This window comes from Pygocentrus nattereri, chromosome 9, assembly GCF_015220715.1.
Source record: "Pygocentrus nattereri isolate fPygNat1 chromosome 9, fPygNat1.pri, whole genome shotgun sequence".
NCBI classification, from domain to species: Eukaryota; Metazoa; Chordata; class Actinopteri; order Characiformes; family Serrasalmidae; genus Pygocentrus; species Pygocentrus nattereri.
Window position 1 is genome coordinate 13,543,616 of NC_051219.1, and position 23,972 is coordinate 13,567,587.

Here is a 23,972-nt window from a genome sequence, read left to right on the forward strand (position 1 = left end):
AGAGAGGAGAGAGAGAGAGAGAGAGAGAGAGAGAGAGAGAGAGAGAGAGAGAGAGAGAGAGAGAGAGAGAGAGAGAGAGAGAGAGAGGAGAGAGAGAGAGAGACAGAGAGAGAGAGAGAGAGAGAGAGACAGAGACAGAGACAGAGAGAGAGAGAGAGAGAGAGAGAGAGAGAGAGATCTGTGTGTGTGTGTGTGTGTGTTTTGTCAGGGTGTTTAAGTGGTAAATGACTCAGTTAAACAATCACATGTAATCAATAAATACTTCATTTTATTTCAAACATTCATTACTTCTTTAAAATATGCATAAGGCTTTAAACAGCGTGGCATCGCACAAGAACATTGTCATTTGTTTTCAAAGGCAAGTAGACGATAATATATAGACAAACGCCGGCTCTGCCCCGAGGAACAGGCCGAGATATCTGCACAACCAAGTGTGCTACTGCAACTCAACTACGATGTTGATGTTTTTCTTCTGCATTTGGTTCGCACGAACCAGTCAAGCACATTCCACTGTCAAAGGTGAATACAAGAATTCAATTCAAATCTATAAGAAGATAGATAGATATATATATCTCTCTTACTGTCGGTCTTAAAATGAACGGTAGAAAAATACATTCAAAAAATATAAATATATATATATGTACAAATATATAGGCTTCTTCGGTCTGGATTAAACAGAGCAATGTATCAAAATACGACACTGCGACCATAGAAAGTGTGAGGAAACAGAAAGAACACGTGCATGCTAACGCGAGTCTAGCAGCGTCAAACACGTTCATATCATACTGAACAAAACATGCAAGTCAATTTCAGAAACTGCAAAACGACACTGGAGTCCGCTTTGTGCTCAGAGTCTCTCGTTTCTGGGTTTTTGTCTTCGCTAGCCCGAGGACAGCGGGGCACGAGCCCACCCAAACGACACTTTCCCCTTCAGTGCGAGGGCGTGTCTCAAATCACTCAGAACTGGCCCCCTTGTTCCGTAGGTAGTAAACTTCATGTCTAGGGGTGTCCCAATGTAGACATGAGCGCGCTTGAATGTCAGTCCACGGATGTAATTTGTTTAAAGTACTTTGTCATTTTTGGTATTTTGTATTTTAAGCTAAGTGTTTCCAGATCCTTGCTTAGCAGTTAGCTTATAGCCAAGCTATCCAAGTCCAGCGTAGCTCATTTTCATATGACGCCACAAGCTTTCCAGAAGGATGAATTGTCCCAATGTTATAGTGCTGCAGTAAACCCAGCGCCCGTTAGGAACCGGTCAGGCTCGGTTTCATTCAGCAGGCAGGAATTCACTATGTAGGGAACTTAAGGCTCGATTTGAGACACAGCCACCGTCTTTAACATTCCACAGCGGTCACCGTCTCGCCACCTCTGGTTACAGACACCAAACTGACCCATTTCAGGACCTCCACGCTCCAAGTATTCACTGACCCTTTCACTGGCTGAGGCGCGTGAACTCGGCGCGTTACCGCAGCCATTAAACGTAGCAGGTTTAGCGAGCGCGCCCCTCGCGCCGCTCACACCAGTCCCGGCAAGGCGAAAGCGCAGGCGGCCGCGAGCTCGGCTTTCTGCTGCGCCCTCTCGCGCTGCTTGAGGTGCACGCGTGCGTGCCTTTTCCTCTCGTCACTGCGCGCGAAGCGGCGGCCGCACACGTCGCACGAGAAGGGCTTCTCGCCGGTGTGCGTGCGCATGTGCGTGGTGAGGTGGTCGCTGCGGCCGAAGCGGCGCGCGCACACGCGGCACTGGAAGGGTCGGTGGCCCGTGTGTACGCGCACGTGGCGGTTGAGTTCGTCGGAGCGCGAGAAGCGGCGCTCGCAGTTCTCCACGGGGCACGAGAAGGGCTTCTCGCGGCGTGCGCCTGAGGCGGCGGCTTTCCTGCCCGGAGCTTTGGGCGCGTGCGCTCGCGTTCCGGTCGGCAGCGCCGTTGAGAAAAGCAGAGAGTCCAGCGCGAGGGGGTCATGGGGAAAGCACGCTGCGCGGTAGAAGGCGTGTCCGTGCAGAGTGGACGTGGCTTGGACTTGGGCGGTGAAGTCTGGGGGGCTCGGGACGGTCTGTGCGCACTCGTCCGCGTACAGCGGCTCCTGCTTTATCCACGTTTCTGGGGCGCACGCGGGCTCCAGCGGCGAGAGCAGTTCGATAATGTCGTCCAGGTCCGCGAGGCGCTCGCAGGCGCGCGCGTCCTCGAAGAAGTCATCGAAGAGGTCGTCGAAGCTTTCCTTCTTGACGTGCGCCGCGAGCGGCTGGCACGCGCTCCCTGTCGTGTCCGCGAGTTCGTCCAAGGAGTCGCTGCAGAACGGCGAGGCGGGAGAGCCGAGAGAGCTCGCGACCGAGCCCACCGAGCCCTGGCGAAGGAGCGCGCCCCCGCTGTTGCTGCTGCAGCAACGCGAGCTGGAGGGCGGAGGCGAGCTCGCAGACAGACCCACGATCTCTGTGATGAGGTTCAGGAGGGCGTCTGTCTCCGGGTGGAAGACGGAGGGAGGAGAGGGAGGAGAAGGAGGAGAGGGAGGGAAGAGATCAGAGGAGCATTCGGCGCAGCCGGAGAGAAACGGAGAGTCCGGAAGCTCGAGTTTAGGCTTCAGGAGACCTGAGAGAGAGAAAGAGAAAGAGAGAGGAAAGGGTTAATGTTTGTTTCATTATTTCATTATTGTTTATTTCATTTAATTATCTCGTTCATTATTTACGTTCTACAGACTCTGAAACGCATCTGTGTTTTATTATTATTATTATTATTATTATTATTATTATTATTATTATTATTATTATACAACTGACTCAAAGTTTAACAAAAGAAAGTTAGTAAAATTAACATCATTTGCATTGCTAATAATGCACAATGAACTGGAGAGAGAGAGAGAGAGAGAGAGAGAGATGAGAAAGACAGAGAGAGAGACAGAGAGAGAGAGAGAGTTAGAGATACAGAGAGAGAGAGAGAGATGAGAGAGAAAGACAGAGAGAGAGGGAGAGATAGAGATACACAGAGAGAGATAGTGAGAGAGAGAGAGAGAGAGAGGAGAGATAGAGATACACAGAGAGAGATAGAGAGAGAGGAGAGATAGAGATACACAGAGAGAGATAGAGAGAGAGAGAGAGATAGAGAGAGAGAGAGAGAGAGAGAGAGAGAGAGAGAGTGATAGAGAGAGAGAGAGAGGGGTGTCATTATATAATCTCTCTCCAGTTGATGCATAAATGACTCACTGCTGTTCGCTCTAACAGCGTTGCCCCCATTAACACACATGAAGCCCCCATTAAAGCAGAGCAGGTGAGAACAGCTCATTGTGCACCACCTCATCGCCCTAAAGCCCAGAGCCCGCTCGCGCTTACCGGTCTCCGGCTCGGTGGTCGCTTGGCGCTCGCAGATGAAGTCCAGCGCGCTGAAGTCCACTGTGTTCAGCATGATGAAGGAAATCCGCTGCGGTACCAAATCAAACAGCAAGTTACGAACAAAAATGTCCCGTTTGTGCTTCAAATCCACGAGGCGCGTGTGTCCTTTGCTCCAGCGCTCGGGTTTCCGGTCCGGGATTCCCTGCGCGTTCTCGTTCGGCTGGTTTGAGTGGCTTTAGGTTATCCGGTTTGTCTTCCTCTGGTCGCTGTTTACTGGGATCCCTCTGCCGCTCCTTTTATACCGCCGGCGCTCCGCCTCCCGCCGCATCAGCGCGAGGATTCCCCGCCGAGGAGCTTCTGGGTGCGCGCCGCTGCCCATAAATGGGCAGAAGAGGATGTGACGGGGTTCCCCCTCCGAAAATGGGCACGGGGCCGTGACGTAGCGGCGGTTTTCCTGATGCAGAGAAAGAAAAAAACATGTGAAATAAATAAATAAAACATGGTCTGGAGACTGAGCTGTTTGTGAATGGAGGGCGGCCATAATGTTAGCAGCTGAAGACCGACTGTTAAAATGTCCACTGATCTTCACAGTGTGGCGTTTGTCTGGCAGGAATTGCCTCAAGGCAGGTCGATGCTGCAGGAAAAGATGCCTGAACGACTTAAATAACAGCTACAAGAGCCAGAAAGTTCTGCGCAATCATGCTATGAAATGTTGGCTGCTTTATTCTTGTTTGCTTCTGGAGCCAAAGCTGAACTAAAACCAGACCACCGCCTATATTCTATTCTATTCTATTCTATTCTATTCTATTATATTATATTATATTATATATGATGTGCGTAACATCCCCAAGAGTATAACAGTTACCAAATTATGTGCAGTCATTGCCATAACATGTGGGCTCTATAATCGCAGCTTCAACTACATGCATTTTATTATATATATATATATATATATATATATATATATATATATATATATATATATATATATAAACATAATATAGCACCACAGTGAACAGATCTTTCTTACACAATGAGAATAAGGCGGGCTGCAAAAGGCTCCACGCAGGCTGGTGCTGGATTAAGTTGCTGTAGCCTGTTGCAGCAATATCAGTTTTCAGCACCCTGGACAGCGCATACAGCCGCATTGTTATTTTTCCCACCCGTATTCCGACAGATTCCACCTAGGAATACTCAGAAGGTTCCCACCTCCTGGGTTGAGATTGGCTAATACAGTATCGCATGCTGTGGTACGATTGGTTAGTAGGTCACACTCACCACATGGTCCACCATATGGGAGAATGAAGTTCTAGCCAATCGTACTGAAGGAAGCAGGGTTTTCCGGAAAGTGGGTGGGAAAAATGGAAGCGTTCTAATGGCTTTTCTGTTTGAATAGACTCTCCAGTTCAGATTATTTCTCTCCCTAATCTGCCAAGCCAAGACCCGTTTTCACACATGGACCACTTTTGCATAATAAACTGATTCAGCATAGCGAGGCGAGAGTCGCCTAATGCTCTACTGTCTTCTCTGCTAAAATCACGAACGAGGTTAAAAGTGCAGAAATACTGGGTCAGATGAGTTGAGCATGCGCTGTGTTATGTAAGGGCTGGTTTTATGAATCAAACTGCTGGTGTAAAATATTAAAGCCCATTTGGATTCACGCTGCTGTGTGAAGGCGTCTCAGTGTTTTGAAATGAGAAAGCAGGTTGAGTAACAAATGCTGTCATTTTAAAATATGCACCAAGTGCATCATGATCACGGCTCATAAACCTCAGTGACTGACCTTTATAATCACTGCAATAACGTCGTGCTCACATAAACATGACTAAAGGTCAGCTACGTAATATGAGAAGAGGGTGGACTGGCAGCAGATTTCAGAGCGCCCCCAGCAGGACCAAGGTCGAATTGACAACACGTTTCTCCATCAACGAATCGTTTTCTGTTATGTGGTTTGTGGCCAACTGTAAAACGATGAAACTCATTTCCCAAAGTTTTTCTCCCCACATTTGTGTGCTACGTTACAGGAGAATAAAGCTGAACTGCTGTAATGTTCACTGAGCTAATTTGCCTGCTTTTATTATCAGAATTAACAGCCCTAATCATCATCATCTTAGCACACTTTGCCATGTCAGCCAGCAGGGCCGACCGCTGTTTTTCTCTTTCTATCCATGTTTCTGCGAAGAGTGCTAGATAACCATAGACACTAACTGCCCGAGTGCTAGATACCGTGACGGGGGAGTTTTCCCCAAGAGCCTTGAACGAGTCAACTTGTTTAAGCAATGCCGAGAAACAGCGTGAAGTGCACCAAGAAAACACAAACCCTGCCAGTTGTAGCCGAACTGTTAGCCTAGCTCTCCTTTCTTTACAACTCTCTCACCTGAAGCCGGCTACCACGCACAGCCCCGCCTTTCAAAATAAAAGTCCTTGAAGATCACTCCAGTGACAAATGCACTGAACAAAAACGCCACAATTTTAAGCACAGATTTTAACAAAATACTTGACCCAGCATCTCCAAATGTGACAATTCTATAGAGTTAATGTTGTGCCAAAAGTTCCAAATAAAATAAGAAATTTCACAAGCAAAACATTAAATATCAAAATGCCCAAAATACTTTGCAAATAGAATTAATGAGTTAAATCGAACATAACTTTTCAGAAAGATTCATACTTTCATTCATTCTGACATAAATTTATTATTCATTTTGCCATTTTTTGCTTTAACTGTTTGTCTGTTTGCTGATTTTGCTTATATATTTTTACTTCTTGAATCTTTCTGGAATCTTTGACTGTTTTATTTCTTTAATAATAATAATAATAATAATAATAATAATAATAATAATAAAGCAAAACGTAAAATGGAACCGATTAATACAGAATTTTCTCTATTAACTTTAAGGGTGTTTTCTGTCCTCTGCAGTCTGAGAGCTCCTTCAGTCTCTGCTGGTTTAAAGTGCAGCTCTTTACCTTTAAAGCGGAATTCCGGATATACACACCAAACATGGCGCTGCTAAGAAATTACAAGCACGTGACTCGTTCCTTATTTTATTTATTTAACGTCTATATAGTTTTGGGTTGTCTGACTGGGGGGGGGGGGGGGGGGGGGCTGTGTGCTAGAGCGCCCCCTGCAGGACAAACCTCGACCTGTAGAGCACGAGAGAATAATACCCGGGAGCGCGCGTGCTGCAGAGGCGGAAACTGCAGTGTGTGTGTGTGTGTGTGTGTGTGTCTCTCAGCTAAATTAGAGCAACTCTGCGCTCATCAGCCTCTCACAGCGAGGGCTCTAATTACAGGCAGCAGTGAAAGGCTGGGAAGACGAGGCGCTTATATTCAAGCTTACATCTGCGGGCTGATACAGGTTGATGTGCTCGTGCCACCCTCAGCGCGCGCACTGAAACAGCAGCACCTGTATGAGCTCGCTGGACGGCGTCTGTAGGAATGTGACCTGATCTAATGTAGAACCTCCTTCAGAGAGAAAGAGGTACATTAAAGCAACGCTTCGACCTAACCTCCATCTAATGAGGCTTCTCTGCACGGCCGATCAGCACGTTCTCCTGTACTCGACTCAAACGCATTTAGTGGTGTCTGACAGGAAATGTTTACAAAACATTTCTACAATCTGCTGAATACTGTGGGAGATTCTTCAGTAAGAGCTAAACTAAGCACTAAAACTGCATGACTCGGTCTTTCAGAGATGGCACTAGTTTTCCAGAGGGATGGATTTATGCCAGCGCGTTAGCAGTGCAGCGGTGTGGCGCGCCGCTGTCGCCATGGACACCATTAAACCTTAGAGAAAGTGTAAGTAACAGGAATTCGGTTCGAGAAAACGTCGCTATTAAAGCTTTGGTAAGACATTCTCTCGTAATCATGACACGTCTTACTGTTTCTTGTTTCGATTTGCGGGGAGGAGGGGGGGGGGGGCTTGGGCTACAGGTGGTCGTGGGTCCTATGGCGCCCCCAACCTTTGTTTCTAATGAAGGTGCCCACACTGGCACTCACTTCCAGCACTGCCATTTATCATCTTTCCTTTACTGCACAAACTCAAACGGAGGTGCTTCTTAAATTTTTTTCCGTCAGGCTCTTTTTCGAACTTTCCGTTCCACCTTAAACAGTGCCGCAGTTGTGTTGTGGCGCCTGGGACGGCTGCACCTTTTAAGGTGGAACTGAGAATTCAAAAAAGAACCGCGCAAACGGAAAGCCGGTTTTAGCCTCACTAAAATTAAACTCAGAACCAAAATGCTACAAGCCAGGTTTGAAGGTTTGAAATGTGCACTAAGCCTGAGCTAAACTTCAGCTTAAGCCTTTGTAGGTAGCTAAAGAATAGGAGCTAAAGCAAACGGTTACCGTGCGGTGATTGGAGGGCTGCGAAAAGAGGGCGGAGATGTAATAATTTGATTGGTCATAAAACAATGACGGCACTCACAGAAAACATTTCACTAAAAGTTTTTAATTTCATTAAAAAGCCTGTTTGATAAAGATAGTTTTAAACATGTGGGTAGGGGGAATAAACAAATCTCTAAGTGGAGGTTTATATATAAACCTCTATAGTGCAGGGCCCCTGGGCTTCAGCCTAGGTAAGCCTGTTCATTAACCTGCCCCTGCCCATTGGTTTCGGTTATAAGAGAGCTGGAAGTCCGGAGGTTTCAGTGTCTTTCTAAGTGCAGGGAAATGCAATGCTGTTATTGTGTGTGATAATTAATGGATACAGATGTGGTAGACAGAGAGATCGGGCTGAGAAAAGCTGGACTGTTCCTTTAAATCTCTCAGCCTTGCGTTCACTCCTCCAGTGTTCATTCGTGTCCAGCTGGACTTATATAAACACTGTGGGCGTTTCTCCAGCGCTGGGGATTTAGCTGTGTTCACTTAAAAGCACACATCTCACTTCTCATTGGAGGACAGTGTACTTTCTTTTAGTAAAGCTGATCTGAAATCAGGGCTAGAATCTGATCTTAGATCAGCTTTATTCTAATATGGAGATAAATGTGTGTGGTGTTTCTCTCTCTCTCTCTCTCTCTCTCTCTCTCTCTCTCTCTCTCTCTCTCTCTCTCTCTCTCTCTCTCTCTCTCTCTCTGCCTCCATGTGAGCATCCCAGTCTCTCTGACACACTGTTATGTTTAGAGTGCACAAACATTCATTCTTCAGATGCCCCCTCTCTCTCTCATTGTCAATTCAATATTTGCTTTATTTACATAAAAATGTACATTTGTATTCCCAATGCACTGCAAGTAACATATAGACCTACATAATATACAAATAAAGAAAACAACAGTAAAGACTCCAAGGAAATAGAAGTCTATGTAATGGCCCAACAATTCACATAAATACGATTGTTTGTGTGTGTGTGTGTGTGTGTGTGTAGGTGAGTGCATGACTTGTGAGTGAGTCTGGCACATGCAGATTTACTGTCATAGCAATCATGCGTCAGAAGTGCACACTAAATTAAAAGTAAAAAAAAAGTTATATTTTTTTAAATATATTTTTTGGGGCCATTATATATAGATTATAGCGCAAATGTATATCTTATATTTTTATTTTTCCTATTTCCACATAGTCCTGCAGTATTTCTCTCCCAAAAGACACACACACACACACACACACACACACACAGTTTATCCAGCATTTCAGCCTTGGATCTTCAGTAAGGACAGTGTTCAAGGCTAGTGCAGCTTTAGCCACAGAGTAACTTTATTAATTACTGGCTACAAGCATTATTTTATTTATTTAAAGTTCTAGTCAAAACAGCCATTAGGTAATGTATGAGTTCATTTTTCAGCAGGAGCATAAAAACAGAAAAATACATAAAGCCTCAATAACTAAATATAATATTACATTTTTCAGTATTTGGTGTGCCCACCATTCTGTTCAGAAGACTCACTTTCAGTTTTTCAAAGAAATCTGCAGGGATATTTTTCCATACCTCCAAAGTTCAGTCATAGACGTCGGTTGCACGTTCTGCTTCTCACAATCCAAATAATCCAAAACATATTCAGTGAGGTTGAAGTCTGGACTTTGGGGAAGTCAGTCTTTTGTTCGGAGGACACCAGCAGCTTCTGTCTGTTTCCTTTTCTCAGTTGTTCTTGACAGCTGCACATCCTTTCAGACCCATAGTGTTGCCTTCTCATAGCGGAAGGATGGACAGAAACACCTGTTGGAGAGTGGAACTTGATTTTCTCCTCTCTCTCAAAGACGAAAGCGTTAAATGCTGTTTATGTCCTGGGGACAGTTTCGGTGGTCTACCATGCGTTGCACAGTTGTTAGGAACTATCCATCCATACATCCATCCATCCATTTTCTAAGCTGCACCTCCGTCAGGGTCGCGGGGGGATGCTGGAGCCTATCCCAGCAGTCTTCGGGCGGAAGGCGTTGTTAGGAACTATTTCAATTATTTTCACATACTTTCCTTTGATGTTCACCTTCCTTATGCAACTGTATTAACACATCGCTGATCTCCTGAGAAATATCTCCTGAAAAATTAAAAGCTTACCGTTAAAGGTTGTTTTCACTGGAAAATAAATAAATAGAGAGGTAGGTCTCTGACTTTTGCACTACATCAGCAGGTTTTTTAATTAGCATGTCAGCACATTTTCATGCTTGTCTGCTCTAGTGACCCTCAAGCAACTTGCCAAACCCTGTAAGGGTTTCCATGACTTCAGACCCCTACCCAAGGCCCTGATAACAACCCACCTCTATCTCAGGCCTGACTCTTTATAAACCCTCTGAACTGGAGCTTTGGTTAATCCCACATGCTTATACACACCTCTATATAAAGCATAACCATTTACACACACGCACGCATTTACATACATCTATAGACACATTTTGGTACACTAACGTCATCTGTGACTTTACATTGACAACCACATCGTACATATATACTCACACATTCGCACACACACACTCACTCACTATGGACATCAAGCCAGTCGTTTCCCCAGCGACTCTACTGCCCTGCTGCTTTGTTGCTATACTAATCCTGGTTTTGGTAAAATGTATACTGGGATGGTGCCGGTTCTCCAGAAACGAGCGGACAGTGCCCTGTCTGCCCAGATTACCAGTGCTGGGCAGTCTGCTGCATCTGCGGTCCCCACTGCCTCCACACCTGCTCTTAACACAACTGGCTGGCAGCTATGGGCCACTCTTCAGCTTGTATGTGGGGCCGCACTACACACTGGTGGTCAGCGAGGTGGAACTGGCCAGAGAGATGCTGCTGCACCGGGGCAGGGACTTTGCTGGACGGCCCAAAATGGTGAGTTTGTCTAGTTTTGTTAATAATCAGATTGCTGGGAAGAAAAGAGATATCTGATAAAGCAGATAAAGTTAACTGAAATATGATCACATGTATATCTGTATTACCTATATGTGACAATGTCCCAGATGTATTTTATATATACAGGTACTGAAGGAACCTAAGTAATACGCCCTGTATGCAACATGTGCCCATTTTACTTACATTCATGTGTCTCCATTTTTTCTTGACATAACATATATAATTTTGCTTAGAATTAAATGTCTTTACATGAACAACAGAAAATCTTGTATCTCCAAAATGATAACTTTACAGGAGAAGGAAAAAACATACTCTTAATATAAGTCAATAGAACCAGACCTTTGTCCAAATTATTCTGAGCCATTTCTATTGGTCCATACCTCATGAAATTTAAACACAATGTAAAGAGCAACAGGCATTTTCAAAAATTTGAAAAAACTGAAAAACAACAGAAAAATGGAGATACAAGGTTTTCTTCCAACAGCAGTGAGATATAGCAGTATATATATATGGATACATAGATGAGTAGATATAGATCCCTATATGTAATATGTCCCCTACATGTTTTTATTTTTATTAAGGACCTATAATAACAATTTTCAAAACCTAACCATTATTTTAAACAATAACCTTAGCCTTAGCCACACCAAATTTTTTCTATTTTATTTTTCAATGATGAAACATGGAGCTTCACTAAGTCAGGACCCTTTTTTTTTTCCCTTTTTGACTTTGTGGGTTAGCCCTGTTTTTCTATGATTTCCACAAAGCCAGTACATATTTGTACTTAAAATGTAAAAAAAAAAAAAAAAAACCACATGCCCGCACACACAAACACACACACACACACACACACACACACACACCAGCTGAAGCCTTGCCCTGTTTGTGGTCTGTCAAGGTTACCACAGCACTGTTGACGAGAGGAGGGAAAGACATTGCCTTTGCAGATTACAGCACACTGTGGAAGCGCCATCGCAAATTAGTCCTGTCCTCGTTTGCTCTGTTTGGAGAGGGTTCCAGCAAGCTGCAGACCATCGGTACACTCCCACACACACACATCATACACACTGGAAATATGGAAATAAAGATCTGCATTGTTTAAACGCATCACATTGGCTCTGTGTCTACAGTGTTAGATGCAGCAGAAAATTTGTGTTTGGACCTTCAGGACTGTAAGGGGCAGCAAGTGGATTTATCTCCTGTCTTGATGCGGGCCGTCACCAATGTAGTGTGCAGGCTGGTTTTCAATTCGTCATACCGCTCTCATGACCCTGAGCTCCAGCAGGTCATGGACTATAATGATGGCATAGTCCAGACCATTGCACGGGGAGGCCTGGTGGACATTTTTCCCTGGCTACAGGTCAGGAACACCAGCCATCATTAGTAATGCATTACACTCTTATAGCATTTGATAAATACACATTGTAACAGTGTGCAAACGTTAGAGTCAGTGTGCATGTAGTGTTATAGCTCAGTCTACTAGCTACAGTGCTGTTACTCACCTTACAAGCATTTTTAGGTAAGATTGTTAATGCATGCTCAATATATACACTCTGTGGCCAAAAGTATGTGGACATGACCAATTATTGAGTTCAGGTGTTTCAGCCACACCCACTGCTAACAGGCATATAAAATCAAGCTGTCATGCAAAAGCCATACACAAACCTTTGCAGTAGAATGAGTCATACTGAAAAGGTCAGTGACTTTGAAGGGGGCACTGCTGTTGGAAGCAACACTTGCCACAAGTCAGTTCACAAGATTTCTGCCTTGCTAGATCTGCCCCAGGCAACTGTAAATGCTATTATTATGAAATGGAGGCATCTAGGAGCAACAACAGCTCAGCAACAAAGAAGTGGACCATGCAAACTCACAGAGCTGAAGCACATTGCATGTAAAAATCACCTATTGTATGTTGCATTACTCAGTACAGAGTTCTAAACTGCACAATCAGCACAAGAACAAGGAATCGGGAGCTTCATAAAATGGGTTTTGAAGGCTGAGTGGCTGCACATATGCACATGCACAATCACTATGCACAATGCCCAGCAATGGCTAAAGTGGTGTAAAGCCTCTGGACTGTGCCACTGGACTGTGAAGCAGTGGAAACATGTTCTCTGAAGTGATGAATCATGATTTACTATCTGGCAGTCTGAGAGAAGAATCTGAGTTTGGTGAATGCCAGGAGAATGTTACATACCACGCACCAGAATCCATAGTGCCAACAGTAAAGTTTGGTGGAAGAGGGATAATGGTCTGGGGCTGTTTCATAGGGTTTGAGATCCATCCTTTAGTTTCAATGAAGGGAAATGTTAATGCTACAGCATACAAAGACATTTTAGACAGTTACATGCTTCCAACATGTGGCAGCCATTTAGAGAAGGCCTTACCTCTTCCATCATGACAGTACCCCTGTGCACAAAAGCAAGATTCATAAAGACATGATTTGAGTTCGGTGTGGAGGAACAGCAGTGACCTGCATAAAGCCTGGACCTCAACCCCAGTGAACACCTTTGGGATAAATGGAAATATTAATTGCGAGCTCATCCAACATGAGTGCTTGACCCCACAGATGCTCTTCTGAATGAATAACCACAGGCACACTCCACATTCATTCATATGGAAAGCCTTCTCAGACAAAGTGCAGGGCATAATAATGTCCATGAATTTGGAATGGGATGTCCAACAAGCTCATATAGATGTTATGGTCAAGGGCCCACATACATTTGGCCATATAGTGTAGATGACAATCTCTTTCTCATTCAGAATAGGTGATTATGTAAGCACAGGCCACAATTAATAAAAAAAATTGTTGCATTTATTTCCACAGATCCTCCCTAACAAGGACCTGGATAAGCTGAAGGAATTTATATCTATCCGAGACAAACTGCTAAGTAAGAAACTAGAAGAGCACAAGGTAAAGCACATATATGAAAACATGAAGACAATATCTGAGGAATTAATAGCATTAAGTATTTTTCATGGTTTTAATTAAAAATTATGCTTCTGGCTACAAAGTTACCTAAGATTTTGTGCAAAGGGTTGAAATGTTTTATTCCTGCAGTTGACCCTTACATCTGGAGAACCACGTGACCTGCTGGATGCCCTCCTGATGGGTCAGAGTGGGTCTGTTGGGGAGGGTGACATCACAGACGATCATGTTTTGATGACCGCAGCTGAAGCTTTTGGAGCTGGAGTAGAGACTACCTCCACAACTTTACTGTGGGCTATAGCATTTCTACTGCACAACCCACAGGTATGTACACACATGCACATACATACATACACTATGTTTTGGTACTTTATTAGTTACGCCAACCTTGTACCTGTACTCACTGACCATTTTATCATCAACTTCAACCAGCATGCAAAACACTCTCCTGGTATTTGGGAGGGAGGGGGGCATCCCATGTTGGCTAGCTACTGTAGCTACATGCTAATCACTTGCCATAGCAGTGGTGCCTTCAATGGCACCAAAATGTTTGGTATAACACTTCTTCATAAGTTTATTTTCAGGGATTCCCCAGACATTCAGGGGGTCCAGGAGGTTATTTAGGGGGTCCCAGACCCCCTCCCCTGAACCCCCTGTATTTCACACCTTAACTCCAACCATATATATATGTTCTGTTTTTGTCCAGGTGTAGAGTTTACAATTATTAACTGTCAGTTTATAAGCCCCCATTTTCCCTGTTCATCAATGTAAAGGGACCACCAGCAGACCACCAATGATCAGATATTATTTAGGCTGGACCCTACTAAGCAACTGCTGGACTGAGAATCATCCACCAAAAGTAGCAAAAGTAATGCCATGGTCAGAAACTTACCACTGATGATGGACTAGTTAACAGAGAATGTGCAGGAATGAGCTATAGTTCTCCTAGTTGTTCAACTGCAAGATGTTGTCTAGTAAAGAAGAGCATGCATTTCAATCATGAAAAAGGTCATTCAGTCCTCCTTAAATGTGGCATTACATCTTTATGATCAAGGTGCAAGAATGTCTTCATGCTGAGCTGGATGAGAATGTGGGAAGGGACCGCCCTCCTTCTTTGAGTGACAGGTCCAATCTGCCATTCCTGGAGAGCTTTTTGTGTGAAGTCATGAGGATCCGCCCCGTCGCTCCTATCCTTATCCCCCATGTCGCTATGCAGGACACCAGGTAACCACGGCAACGCCGCAGCAACCACAGTAGCCACCAAAAGGACAAACTTCTGGTTTCCATGGAGACACAGATACAGCCGTGACCAGAATGTTAGATGCAAATCCTACTTGCTGTGTTGCAGTATTGCACACATTAACAGCGTGCCTAAAGTCTGCCTTCATGCACATTCCAATAAAGCTAAATCTACTATTCTGTGCAGTTTGGGAGGCCATGCTGTCGCAAAAGGAACAAGAGTTTTGGTGAACATGTGGGCGATCCACCATGACCCAAAACACTGGGACGAGCCTGATCGTTTCAGACCAGGTACCACAAACGTCCCACTCACTCAGAAACCACAAATGCTCTAGAGTCTGCCTGTTTATAAAGAGATGCCTTGTTTCTTGATGACTTGTCACAGGTTCATGGATTAGCACAGGATTATGGATTATTCAGATTCCTTAGTGCCCAGAATTCACACTATAGCTGCAAGCAATAAGTTAGTTCAAGATTGAAGACACCATATTAAAGATATCATTAATAATAATCATTAATAATATAATACATATATTAATTAATAATATTAATAATATACAAAATCATTAATAATATTGAGGTTCACTGTTCCTCAGATGTCTGTACACATTCAACCACGTTTACTGGCTCAGCGAATGAGGCTACAGCTCAGTTTTCCAATCTGATATAGACATTGTATGTCCAAAAGTGTCCAGACACACTTTCTAATTAGTAAAAAGTGCACTCATTGGTGAGCAATGTGTTCAGCTGTGCACACAGCCTGTATAATCTTCATAGAAAAGCACTGGGAATAGAAAAGGATGCTCTGGAGCAGCTGCACAGGAGTCAAGGTCACCGCGCCCAATGCCAAGCATCGGCTAAAGGGGTACAAAGTCCCCCCAGCATTGGGTTGTGGAGCAATGGAATTACTCCCTCAGGTGGCTGGAGCATCCAATACCTTAAGGATGAGTTAGAGGACCATTTATGATCCAGAACTGATCATTCAACGTCAGTCATGCTCTTGTGGCTGAATGCAATCAAATGCTCACAGCAATGTTCCAACATCTACGGTAAAGCCTTGGGAGAAGAATAAAGACTGTTAATGCACCAAAACAGGCACCACCCTCCCTATTAATACCCTTGATATCAGAAAAATATTTTGAGCATATAATATACTTTCGGACAAAACAGTGTACATAGTACTGCTGCAAAGAATACATATCACCTGAAGATGTGGCACATTTTATGATCATCATTCTCTCCTCTTTCTTTCACAGACAGGTTCCTTGATGCCACAGGTAAGAAGATAACCCCGCCCAGTTTCCTGCCTTTTGGGGCTGGTCCCAGGATTTGCGTTGGCAAACCGCTGGCCCACATGGAGCTCTTCCTGTTTGTCAGCTTTCTCCTGCAGAGGTTTCATTTCAGTGTCCCCGTAGGGGCTTCCCTGCCTGATCTGCGGGGACGCTATGGGGTGGTGCTGCAGCCGCTACGCTACAGTGTCACAGCCACACCACGGTACTAAACACAGCTCGCAGTGACCCTACAACTGCCCAAATCACCACGGTCAGCTATCAACCTGTTGGCCTAATATTAAACACAGGCATATTATCATAAACATGCATGATGAAACATTATGCTGCGTACACAAACACTACATTCACATTACAGCAGTGTTTTGGGTACTTTTTTTATGGGATTAGTTTTATGCAAGGAGGTGAGGTTATGTAATTACAGTTTACAGAGATTTTGGTAATTTTTATAGGCCACATGCTTCTGCATATAGTATAGAGGCACTCAAAGAAGCATTTACATATATTCACTGTGGCTCATATTAATCCAGTATGTATTATCCTACCTCAAGTGTATGACTGAAAACATTAAAAAGTAAGAGAAAAAAGTTAGATTTTATGCTGTACTGCTGAATGTTGGCCTTAACTTTCCAAACTAATGACACACTGTATTCACTTCAAGACAGCTAGGCAGATGGTTAGGGTTACAAAAATTATGATTAAACTAAACACGTGGACATTTCTATTTGTGAGCGGCTGAACATACTGCATATGTATCTTGTTTGTGTGATGTTAATGAATAAATTGTCTAGCCAGTAATTCAGACAGAGATTTTACCTCCCCATGTAAAACAATACACCTCAGTTGGGTTTGTCTCCGGTAAAACTTCCCAGAGTTTCAACTAATTCTCTGCTCCAACACATCTGATCCTGATCATCAGCTAATTATCAAGCCCTTCAGAAGCAGGACTGAGTCAGTGACCAACTTTTTCAGAAATGTGTTAACACAAAAATATGATCTGATCGAATCAGAGCTGAGTCACCTTCATATGCGCAACTTCTAATGCCAGTGGTCACACAAATGACTAATGGCATCACTTACGAACAGGAATGTGAAACATCGCAGCAGATCAGAGCTAAAAAAAAAAACAACTGAAATTAACTGAACATTAAGCCCTGCAATGTGAATGTATCCTTATGCATACAAACACATTTGGTGATCACAGATCAACAGGTCCATGCAGTATAGAAATGACGAGGCAACGTTTTCACTTGACTCTTTTAGTGTTGAAGTCATTGAGAATAACATCTGCACACCTTTCACAGTCTCACATCAACATCAAACATACTCTATTGCTCAGACTAGAGAAGGTTGTCATAGTAACGCCACGGCAGCACCATGGTAACGCCATAGTAACGTAATTGTAACTTGGTACTGATGCCATAGTAACACTAGTGTCAATACACACAATCCCTCAGCCTCAGATTATATTTTACACCAGTTTTTAGCACTGTGATGCACTCCAAATGAAATGGCATGCTTAGAAAATATATATAATTTCACAGAGAGCATATATATCTATATATATATCATCTGTACCTACATATATATTTATTTGTATACGTATTTCCCATATTTATATTCATCTTTGTAGATAGCAGTTCAAAGAGTCTGTTAAGTCTTTAGACTGCTTTCATGTTGCCAATGAGCATTGCTGTTTAAATGTTTCCACATAAAGACGTAACAAAATGTTATTAAAAATCAAGAACGGAACAAAAACAATGTCCTGAGGTTTTTTTTCTTCTTCCGTGCTTTGAGGTGCAGCATCTGTTTGGCCAAGCTGGTGTTCTGAAACACTGGAAAAACAAGAGAACGCAATCTGATGTTTCTGTGTGTTCTAGAGTGTTCTGTCGTGTTCGGGTGCGTGTTTGGTTTGTGTGAACCTGTGAAGGACCTTTTACATTCGGCCGTAAGCTCCAGTTAACACAGAGCGCTAAATGGCTGCCTGACCCTGGCATGAACTACATTACCCAGAGGCACACGGGACAGTTATGACTAGTTGTGTTTGTGTTATTGCATCTTTACTGTTGGCATTGTTTAAACCATGAGCATTTCAAGCAGCTTCATAGTCTATCAAAGCGTACGACACTCCACTCAACAGGACAGGGAACAGGTCTCTGATCCTGTGCTAGAGGCTACAATAAAAGCAGGGAAAAGGAGAGGGAGATAAAGGGGGAGAAAGAGAGACAGAGTGATAGATAGATAGATAGATAAATAGATAGACAGATAGAGAGAAGGAATTATGAATGTTGCTACAGAATATATTGTATTGTTCACAGAGGAGGCCAGATGAGCTGGCATGGTTGTACCACCGTCCCACATCAGGGTCAAACATAATGGTTACTGTGTGCATGTGGGTGTGTTTCAGCAGAGTCCGTGGCTCTGACATCAGTCTGTCTGTCAGCAGAAAAATGGGCTTTGTGTTAAGCGCTGGAGAACATCTTTATCCTTCTCTCAAAACAACAGAGAAAGAAACAGACAGAGAGACACAGAGACAGAGAGAACCTTCCTATGCTGTCAAGCTACAGATTTACCTAAACCACTCTATGATCCTAAGCCAGTCCTAATGCAGTAGCAAAGTTACTTTAACTGGTTGGACTCTTGACTACTGCCTTTCACTAATTCTCTCTTCAGCGGTCCAGGGGGATTCCACCTCCACACTGACTTGCTATGAAACCCCAACGCAAAAGGCTTTCTCTGCACTTGCTTTCTCTAAAGCCACACTCAGCCCTTGTACACTGGATTCCAATGGCCCACCTGTCCGTCAAATGGTTTCCATGGCTATGACAACTGCCTCTGCCTTAGTTGGTGCAGAGGGGGCCGAGCTGCACATGTCTGGCCACTCCACTAACCCATCTCCTGTGGAAGGAGTCAGCTGGGCTCGGACGGAGCAGTCCGCCTCCAAGTGATCCCTCTCTTCATCTTCCTCATCCTCTTCTTCCTCTTGATCGATGCGGCAGCGGCACACCTCGATGCCGGAGTCTCCCGTCAGGCGACGCTGCTGGAAGTGCGTCTGGTCCACATCCAGATCGCAGACGGCCGAATCCCGCCGCTCCGGCTCCAGGAAATCTGGGGAGAAGAGCACCGGTCTGGGCGGAGACTGAGGGGGCGGGGTAGGTGGTCGTTCTTGCACAGGGCCCTCCCACTTTGTCGGGGAACTTTGTTGCTCTGAGACAGCTCCCAAAGGGTCAGTGAGAGGGAATAATGGAGGAGGGAGAGAAGGGGAGGGCGGAGAGATAGGAGAACAAGATGGTGGAGAGGACGGAGGCACGGCAACAGTAGGGCGAGTGGCAGCTGGGATGTTTTGGGACGTATTGCTGGGAGGTTGAAAAAGGCCTAAGTCAGTGGTGTTACTGATCATAGTGTCTCTGGTAGGACTGGGGTTAGATGTTTGACCCACGCTGCTAATATCATTGGCAAGGTTGGATTGGGTTGTATTACTTTCAGTGATGGTGCAGGCCTGACTAGCATTAGTGATGTCACTGGTATTACTAATGTGAATTGTATTAATAGTTTCATTGGATTTAGTGGTTTCGTCTGCATTACTGATCTTGTTGTTGTTAATTGCTTGATTGGTAACTGTTTTAACAGTCCTGTTGCCATTGCAGTCGAGGGAGGCGGAGTCCGATATTTCCACCTCCATTGATTCTGCCCGATTTAATGAAGAGTTGGGACCAGGTTCATTGAGGGGTGGAGTAGAAACAGTCTCACCATGTGCCTCTGAAGCTGCAGTTGAGTGGGCAAACACGGATATGGAATTAATGGGTACTGCTTCACTGTGGGAAGGTGTGGAGGTGTGGCTTGTGTCGGTCTCGTCAGTGAGCTGGGCAGAGGAGGGGGAGGAGCTACAGGGGGATGAAGGACAACAGGAGTCACAGGAGCAGCTGGTGTAGTTATCAGAACTCTGGGAGGACAACATGTGACTCGGACCAGGGTGAGCAGAGCCTCGTGGGTAAGCTACCGAACTGTAGGGTGGCGGTGGGGTGCTAGGTTGGGCTGCTACTTCTTCATAGGATGGCAGTTTTAGCGATGCAAGGAAACCTGCCAATGGAGAAAGAAAGTTAAAATGACTATACTGTTCCAATTCTTTAATCTGGTATTTGCACTATTAGCATAATATTTACATTCTAGATGGGAAAGGAGTAAAGGTCTAGCTATTCATTCGTAGCAAAATAGCTCAAACCAGTGTGACAGGTAGGACTGCTACTTGGCTTTCAGTGTAAAGAGTAGAAAAAGCAGTGAGTTTGAGGAAAACAAATGGAGATTGTGGCATGACAAGACACACATCTCAATGCAGTGTTAAACTGGTTTGGTTTGCAGAGCTTGCCCACTTTGTGTGGATATCAAAACAGGCAAACCTACCATATATTCCAGTATCTTAAAACTGGCATACCATAAATATAAATATTAAATAGTATCTAACAAAATGCTTTAAAAAGATTTTGGCCATCACACTCTAGTATGTAGTGTGAATGATATAGGTGAACTAAGGCTAAGAGGGGACTAAAAGAGAAAGTAGGAAAGACAGATAAAGAAAAAAGATGTAAGAGATAAAGAAGTCCATACTGAGGTCCAGCATAGAGGATGGGTAGCTGCAGGCTCCGTGGTAGGCCATCAGGTTGATCTCTCTCTGCCTCTGCTGCTGCTGCACTCTCTGCTTAGCCTGCCGGTGCCGATAAGCACAGCAGCAGCTGAACAGGATCAGCACGCTCCATAACAGCCAAAACCCTGCAACACGAAGATAGCATAAATCTTATAGTATAAAGCACTGAAGCGTGTAAAGGGAAACGCACAGGTAGATATATAGATGGATGGATGCATGGAGGGATGGATAGACAGAAGTAGCTAGCGATCTATCAAAGTCACAAGGACACAAGTAAATGAAGTGGAATTACAGCAAAAGTGAATAAAATGAAAAAAAAAATCATATTATTAAATCCATTTGGCAGATGCACTGTAAAGAAGAACTTCCTGTACCATTCCATCTGTTCCACTGCACTATGGGTGGATTAGTTTAGGAAAGTTTACAGTACCATAACTTATTTAAAGCATCTACAGGAACAGTCTCCTAACTTTGGAACTGGTGTTGTGCTGCTGTCTAAGATAATAGACACTGTATTATGATATTGCAGTGGCTTTCAACCTTGATCCTTGAGTAATCCTGCTTTGCATATTGTAGTGTTTTCTCTGCTGTTACACACCCACTTCAACTCAAAAACAGCTCATTAATTAACTGATCAGCCGGATCGAGGAAAACACCAAGGTGGCCACCCTCCTGTACATGTATATCTAGAGTGTGTGAAATATAAACCGCCTATACTCACACCACAGCTCGTAGTAGTACGTGCAGCATCCGGTCTCTCCACAGCAGTGGCCAGTCTGGCAGAGGTAGCCACTGGCGCTGTTGGCCCCAGGGCAATAGCGGGGGCTGCCCAGGAGCGGCAGGGTCCCCGTGCTGTGGTACTCCATACCCTGCAGCAGGGCGTGGCGCCACCGAAACAGGCGCTTCTCCTCCTCCTCCACGACTGCTGCTGTGGCAACACAAGCCAACACCCCCTTGCTACCTCCTCAGGATCAGGAAGTCTGAGAAAAAGTGAGAGCAAGAGTAAACAGACTCAAAATGAAGTAAGCAGCATAAATAATTTTTTTTCTCCATGTTTCAGAAAAACAAAGAAATAAAATCAAAAGGATTCTTCAATTGCACAACACTCACATTTAGAAGCTTTCTGATTAAAATAAATGACATGAAGGCACATTTTACTAAAATAATTACGAATCTAGTTTTTTGATCACTGGGTCAAGTTGTTTTGTCAACTTCATCATCCCTTCATTCGTCTGAGCTCCACAGAGCTAGTCCGCAGTTTGACTCCTACAGATGCAACAGGAACCCGTAGTAATTAACCCTTACATACAACTCCAACAGTACATGGAATGACCTACAGAAGTTACCTGCAGAAGGATGCCGCTCTTTATATGTTCCGCCACAGCCATCTGTATGGAAAATACATACAAGAAATACCAAACTTGAGGGATGCAGGCAGGAATCATTCATATCTAAGATGCTTTGTCTTAGATGTACTGTCTAAGTCTGCCTGATGCATTTGTCATATCTGCCCGACTTTCTTTTCTCAGGCTTATGTGCAGAGTATTTACGCCCGTAAATGTGCATGTGTGACAGTTTAATACAGCAGCTAGACCGCTGGCTGCGGAAATCCACAATACAGCAGGTCTTAGTGTTACTGACAGGGAAGACTCTGCTTGCTGGTCTCCATCGCAGACACACTGCACAACAGCATAAATCACAAAGCAAACACAGGCTCCTAACGCGAAGAACCTACAGCCGCTAGAACTGAACATAACGCACAGACAACCAGAGGCTGATGAACTCGAGAGCTTTGAAAACAGCCGTACAGCCCAAAGTGGCGGTTTGAAAATGAAGAATAACGTTATTAACGTTGCTGGCCCAGAGCCGTTAGCATTAGCAGAGCCACACCAGAGAGGCTGCTGCTGCTGCTTTACATGGCCGCTAACCAGCTGCTGTCTGTCGGGTGTCAGTGAATGTCGGCGCCGAAGGAAGGAAAACGCTAAAAGCACCCACCGCTCTGCCGCCCTCACTCCCATCCTCCTCCACGACTGGCGAGCCTCACGCCGCCGCCTTTCTCCATCTTGTCGACCCTGCGCTGTCTCCCCTACGCCATCGCTGAGCGGAGCGCCAGCCTGCTGCACACGGCACTGCACAGCACCGAGCAGGAAACCGGACACAAACACGGCGCCGTTCGGCGATTGTTTTGCCGTTCACACGACACGTTAACCGTTACAAGAGAATAATATACGGATCACAGAAGCCGCGGAGACCGTTAGAAAAACAGTTTTAATGTTCGTTAGAGCGGACCTCGTGCTGATTGGCTGAGGCCGCGCAGCGTGTCAACCAATCAGAGAGTAGCAAGCGGGACCCTGCATCTCTCATAGCAACAACGCTGAGAGGATGGCGGCACCACGGTTTCACATATATATATAGTGTGTGTGTGTGTGTGTGTGTGTGTGTGTGTGTGTGTGTGTGTGTATGTGTATGATTCTTACAAAACCAATTCCAATGAAGTTGGGACGTTGTGTAAATCATAAATAAAAACAGAATACGATGATTTGCAAATCCTTTCCAGCCTATATTCAATTGAATACACTACAAAGACAAGATATTTAATGTTCAAACGGACAAACTTTATTGTTTTTTGCAAATATTCACTCATTTTTAATTTGATGCCTGCAACACGTTCCAAAGAAGTTGGGACAGGGGCAACAAAAGACTGGAAAAGTTGAGGAATGCTCAAAAAACACCTGTTTGGAACATTCCACAGGTGAACAGGTTAATTGGAAACAGGTGAGTGTCATGATTGGGTATAAAGGGAGCATCCCTGAAAGGCTCAGTCGTTCACAAGCAAGGACGGGGCGAGGTTCACAACTGTGTGAGAAAATAGTCCAACAGTTTAAGAACAATGTTTCTCAACATGCAACTTCAAGGAATTTAGGGATGTCATCATCTACAGTCCATAATATCATCAAAAGATTCAGAGAATCTGGAGAAATCTCTGCAAGTAAGCGGCAAGGCAGAAAATTAACATTGAATGGCCGTGACCTTCGATCCCTCAGGCGGCACTGCATTAAAAACCCATATCATTCTGTAACGGATATTCCCACATGGGCTCAGGAACACTTCAGAAAACCACTGTCAGTGAACGCAGTTTGTCGCTCCATCTACAAGTGCAAGTTAAAACTCTGCCATGCAAAGCGAAGCCAGATATCAACAACACCCAGAAACGCCGCCGGCTTCTCTGGGCCTGAGCTCATCTGAGATGGACTGACGCAAAGTGGAAAAGTGTCCTGTGGTCTGACGAGT

The 23,972-nt window shown here is 44.5% G+C and overlaps 3 protein-coding genes across 4 annotated transcripts; 1 reads left to right on the forward strand and 2 right to left on the reverse strand.

Moving 5' to 3' along the window:
* Positions 1-248: 248 nt before the first annotated feature.
* egr4 (early growth response 4) lies at positions 249-3,746 on the reverse strand. The gene is made up of 2 exons (XM_017711456.2): positions 3,319-3,746; positions 249-2,581 (listed from the first exon to the last, which is right to left on the reverse strand). Exons 1-2 carry the CDS (start codon positions 3,389-3,391, stop codon positions 1,515-1,517), a joined length of 1,140 nt encoding a protein of 379 aa, XP_017566945.1. The 5' UTR covers positions 3,392-3,746; the 3' UTR covers positions 249-1,514.
* Positions 3,747-9,854: 6,108 nt separating this feature from the next.
* LOC108435549 (steroid 17-alpha-hydroxylase/17,20 lyase) lies at positions 9,855-16,556 on the forward strand. Its single transcript, XM_017711457.2, has 8 exons — positions 9,855-10,561; positions 11,481-11,619; positions 11,713-11,942; positions 13,410-13,496; positions 13,644-13,835; positions 14,566-14,735; positions 14,938-15,041; positions 16,007-16,556. Exons 1-8 carry the CDS (start codon positions 10,223-10,225, stop codon positions 16,249-16,251), a joined length of 1,506 nt encoding a protein of 501 aa, XP_017566946.1. The 5' UTR covers positions 9,855-10,222; the 3' UTR covers positions 16,252-16,556.
* Positions 16,557-17,282: 726 nt separating this feature from the next.
* On the reverse strand, positions 17,283-22,969 carry LOC108435581 (mucin-2). Of its 2 annotated transcripts, XM_017711524.2 has the most exons (5): positions 22,677-22,969; positions 22,028-22,069; positions 21,403-21,661; positions 20,645-20,806; positions 17,283-20,119 (listed from the first exon to the last, which is right to left on the reverse strand). In XM_017711524.2, exons 3-5 carry the CDS (start codon positions 21,545-21,547, stop codon positions 18,843-18,845), a joined length of 1,584 nt encoding a protein of 527 aa, XP_017567013.1. In that variant the 5' UTR covers positions 21,548-21,661; positions 22,028-22,069; positions 22,677-22,969; the 3' UTR covers positions 17,283-18,842. The 2 variants fall into 2 exon arrangements, with proteins under 2 accessions (XP_017567013.1, XP_017567014.1); XM_017711525.2 differs by lacking the exon at positions 22,028-22,069.
* Between the last annotated feature and the right edge of the window lie 1,003 nt (positions 22,970-23,972).

Coding starts and splice junctions, on each gene's coding strand:
- egr4 (XM_017711456.2), bottom strand. CDS start 3,391: ATGCTGAACACAGTGGACTTCAGCGCGCTGGACTTCATCTGCGAGCGC. Junction 2,582..3,318: donor GACCACCGAGCCGGAGACCG/GTAAGCGCGAGC, acceptor TCTCTCTCTCAG/GTCTCCTGAAGCCTAAACTC.
- LOC108435549 (XM_017711457.2), top strand. CDS start 10,223: ATGGACATCAAGCCAGTCGTTTCCCCAGCGACTCTACTGCCCTGCTGC. Junction 10,562..11,480: donor TTGCTGGACGGCCCAAAATG/GTGAGTTTGTCT, acceptor TGGTCTGTCAAG/GTTACCACAGCACTGTTGAC. Junction 13,836..14,565: donor TTCTACTGCACAACCCACAG/GTATGTACACAC, acceptor TTTATGATCAAG/GTGCAAGAATGTCTTCATGC.
- LOC108435581 (XM_017711525.2), bottom strand. CDS start 21,547: ATGGAGTACCACAGCACGGGGACCCTGCCGCTCCTGGGCAGCCCCCGC. Junction 20,807..21,402: donor GTACTACTACGAGCTGTGGT/GTGAGTATAGGC, acceptor TTCGTGTTGCAG/GGTTTTGGCTGTTATGGAGC. Junction 20,120..20,644: donor ATCCTCTATGCTGGACCTCA/GTATGGACTTCT, acceptor CTCCATTGGCAG/GTTTCCTTGCATCGCTAAAA.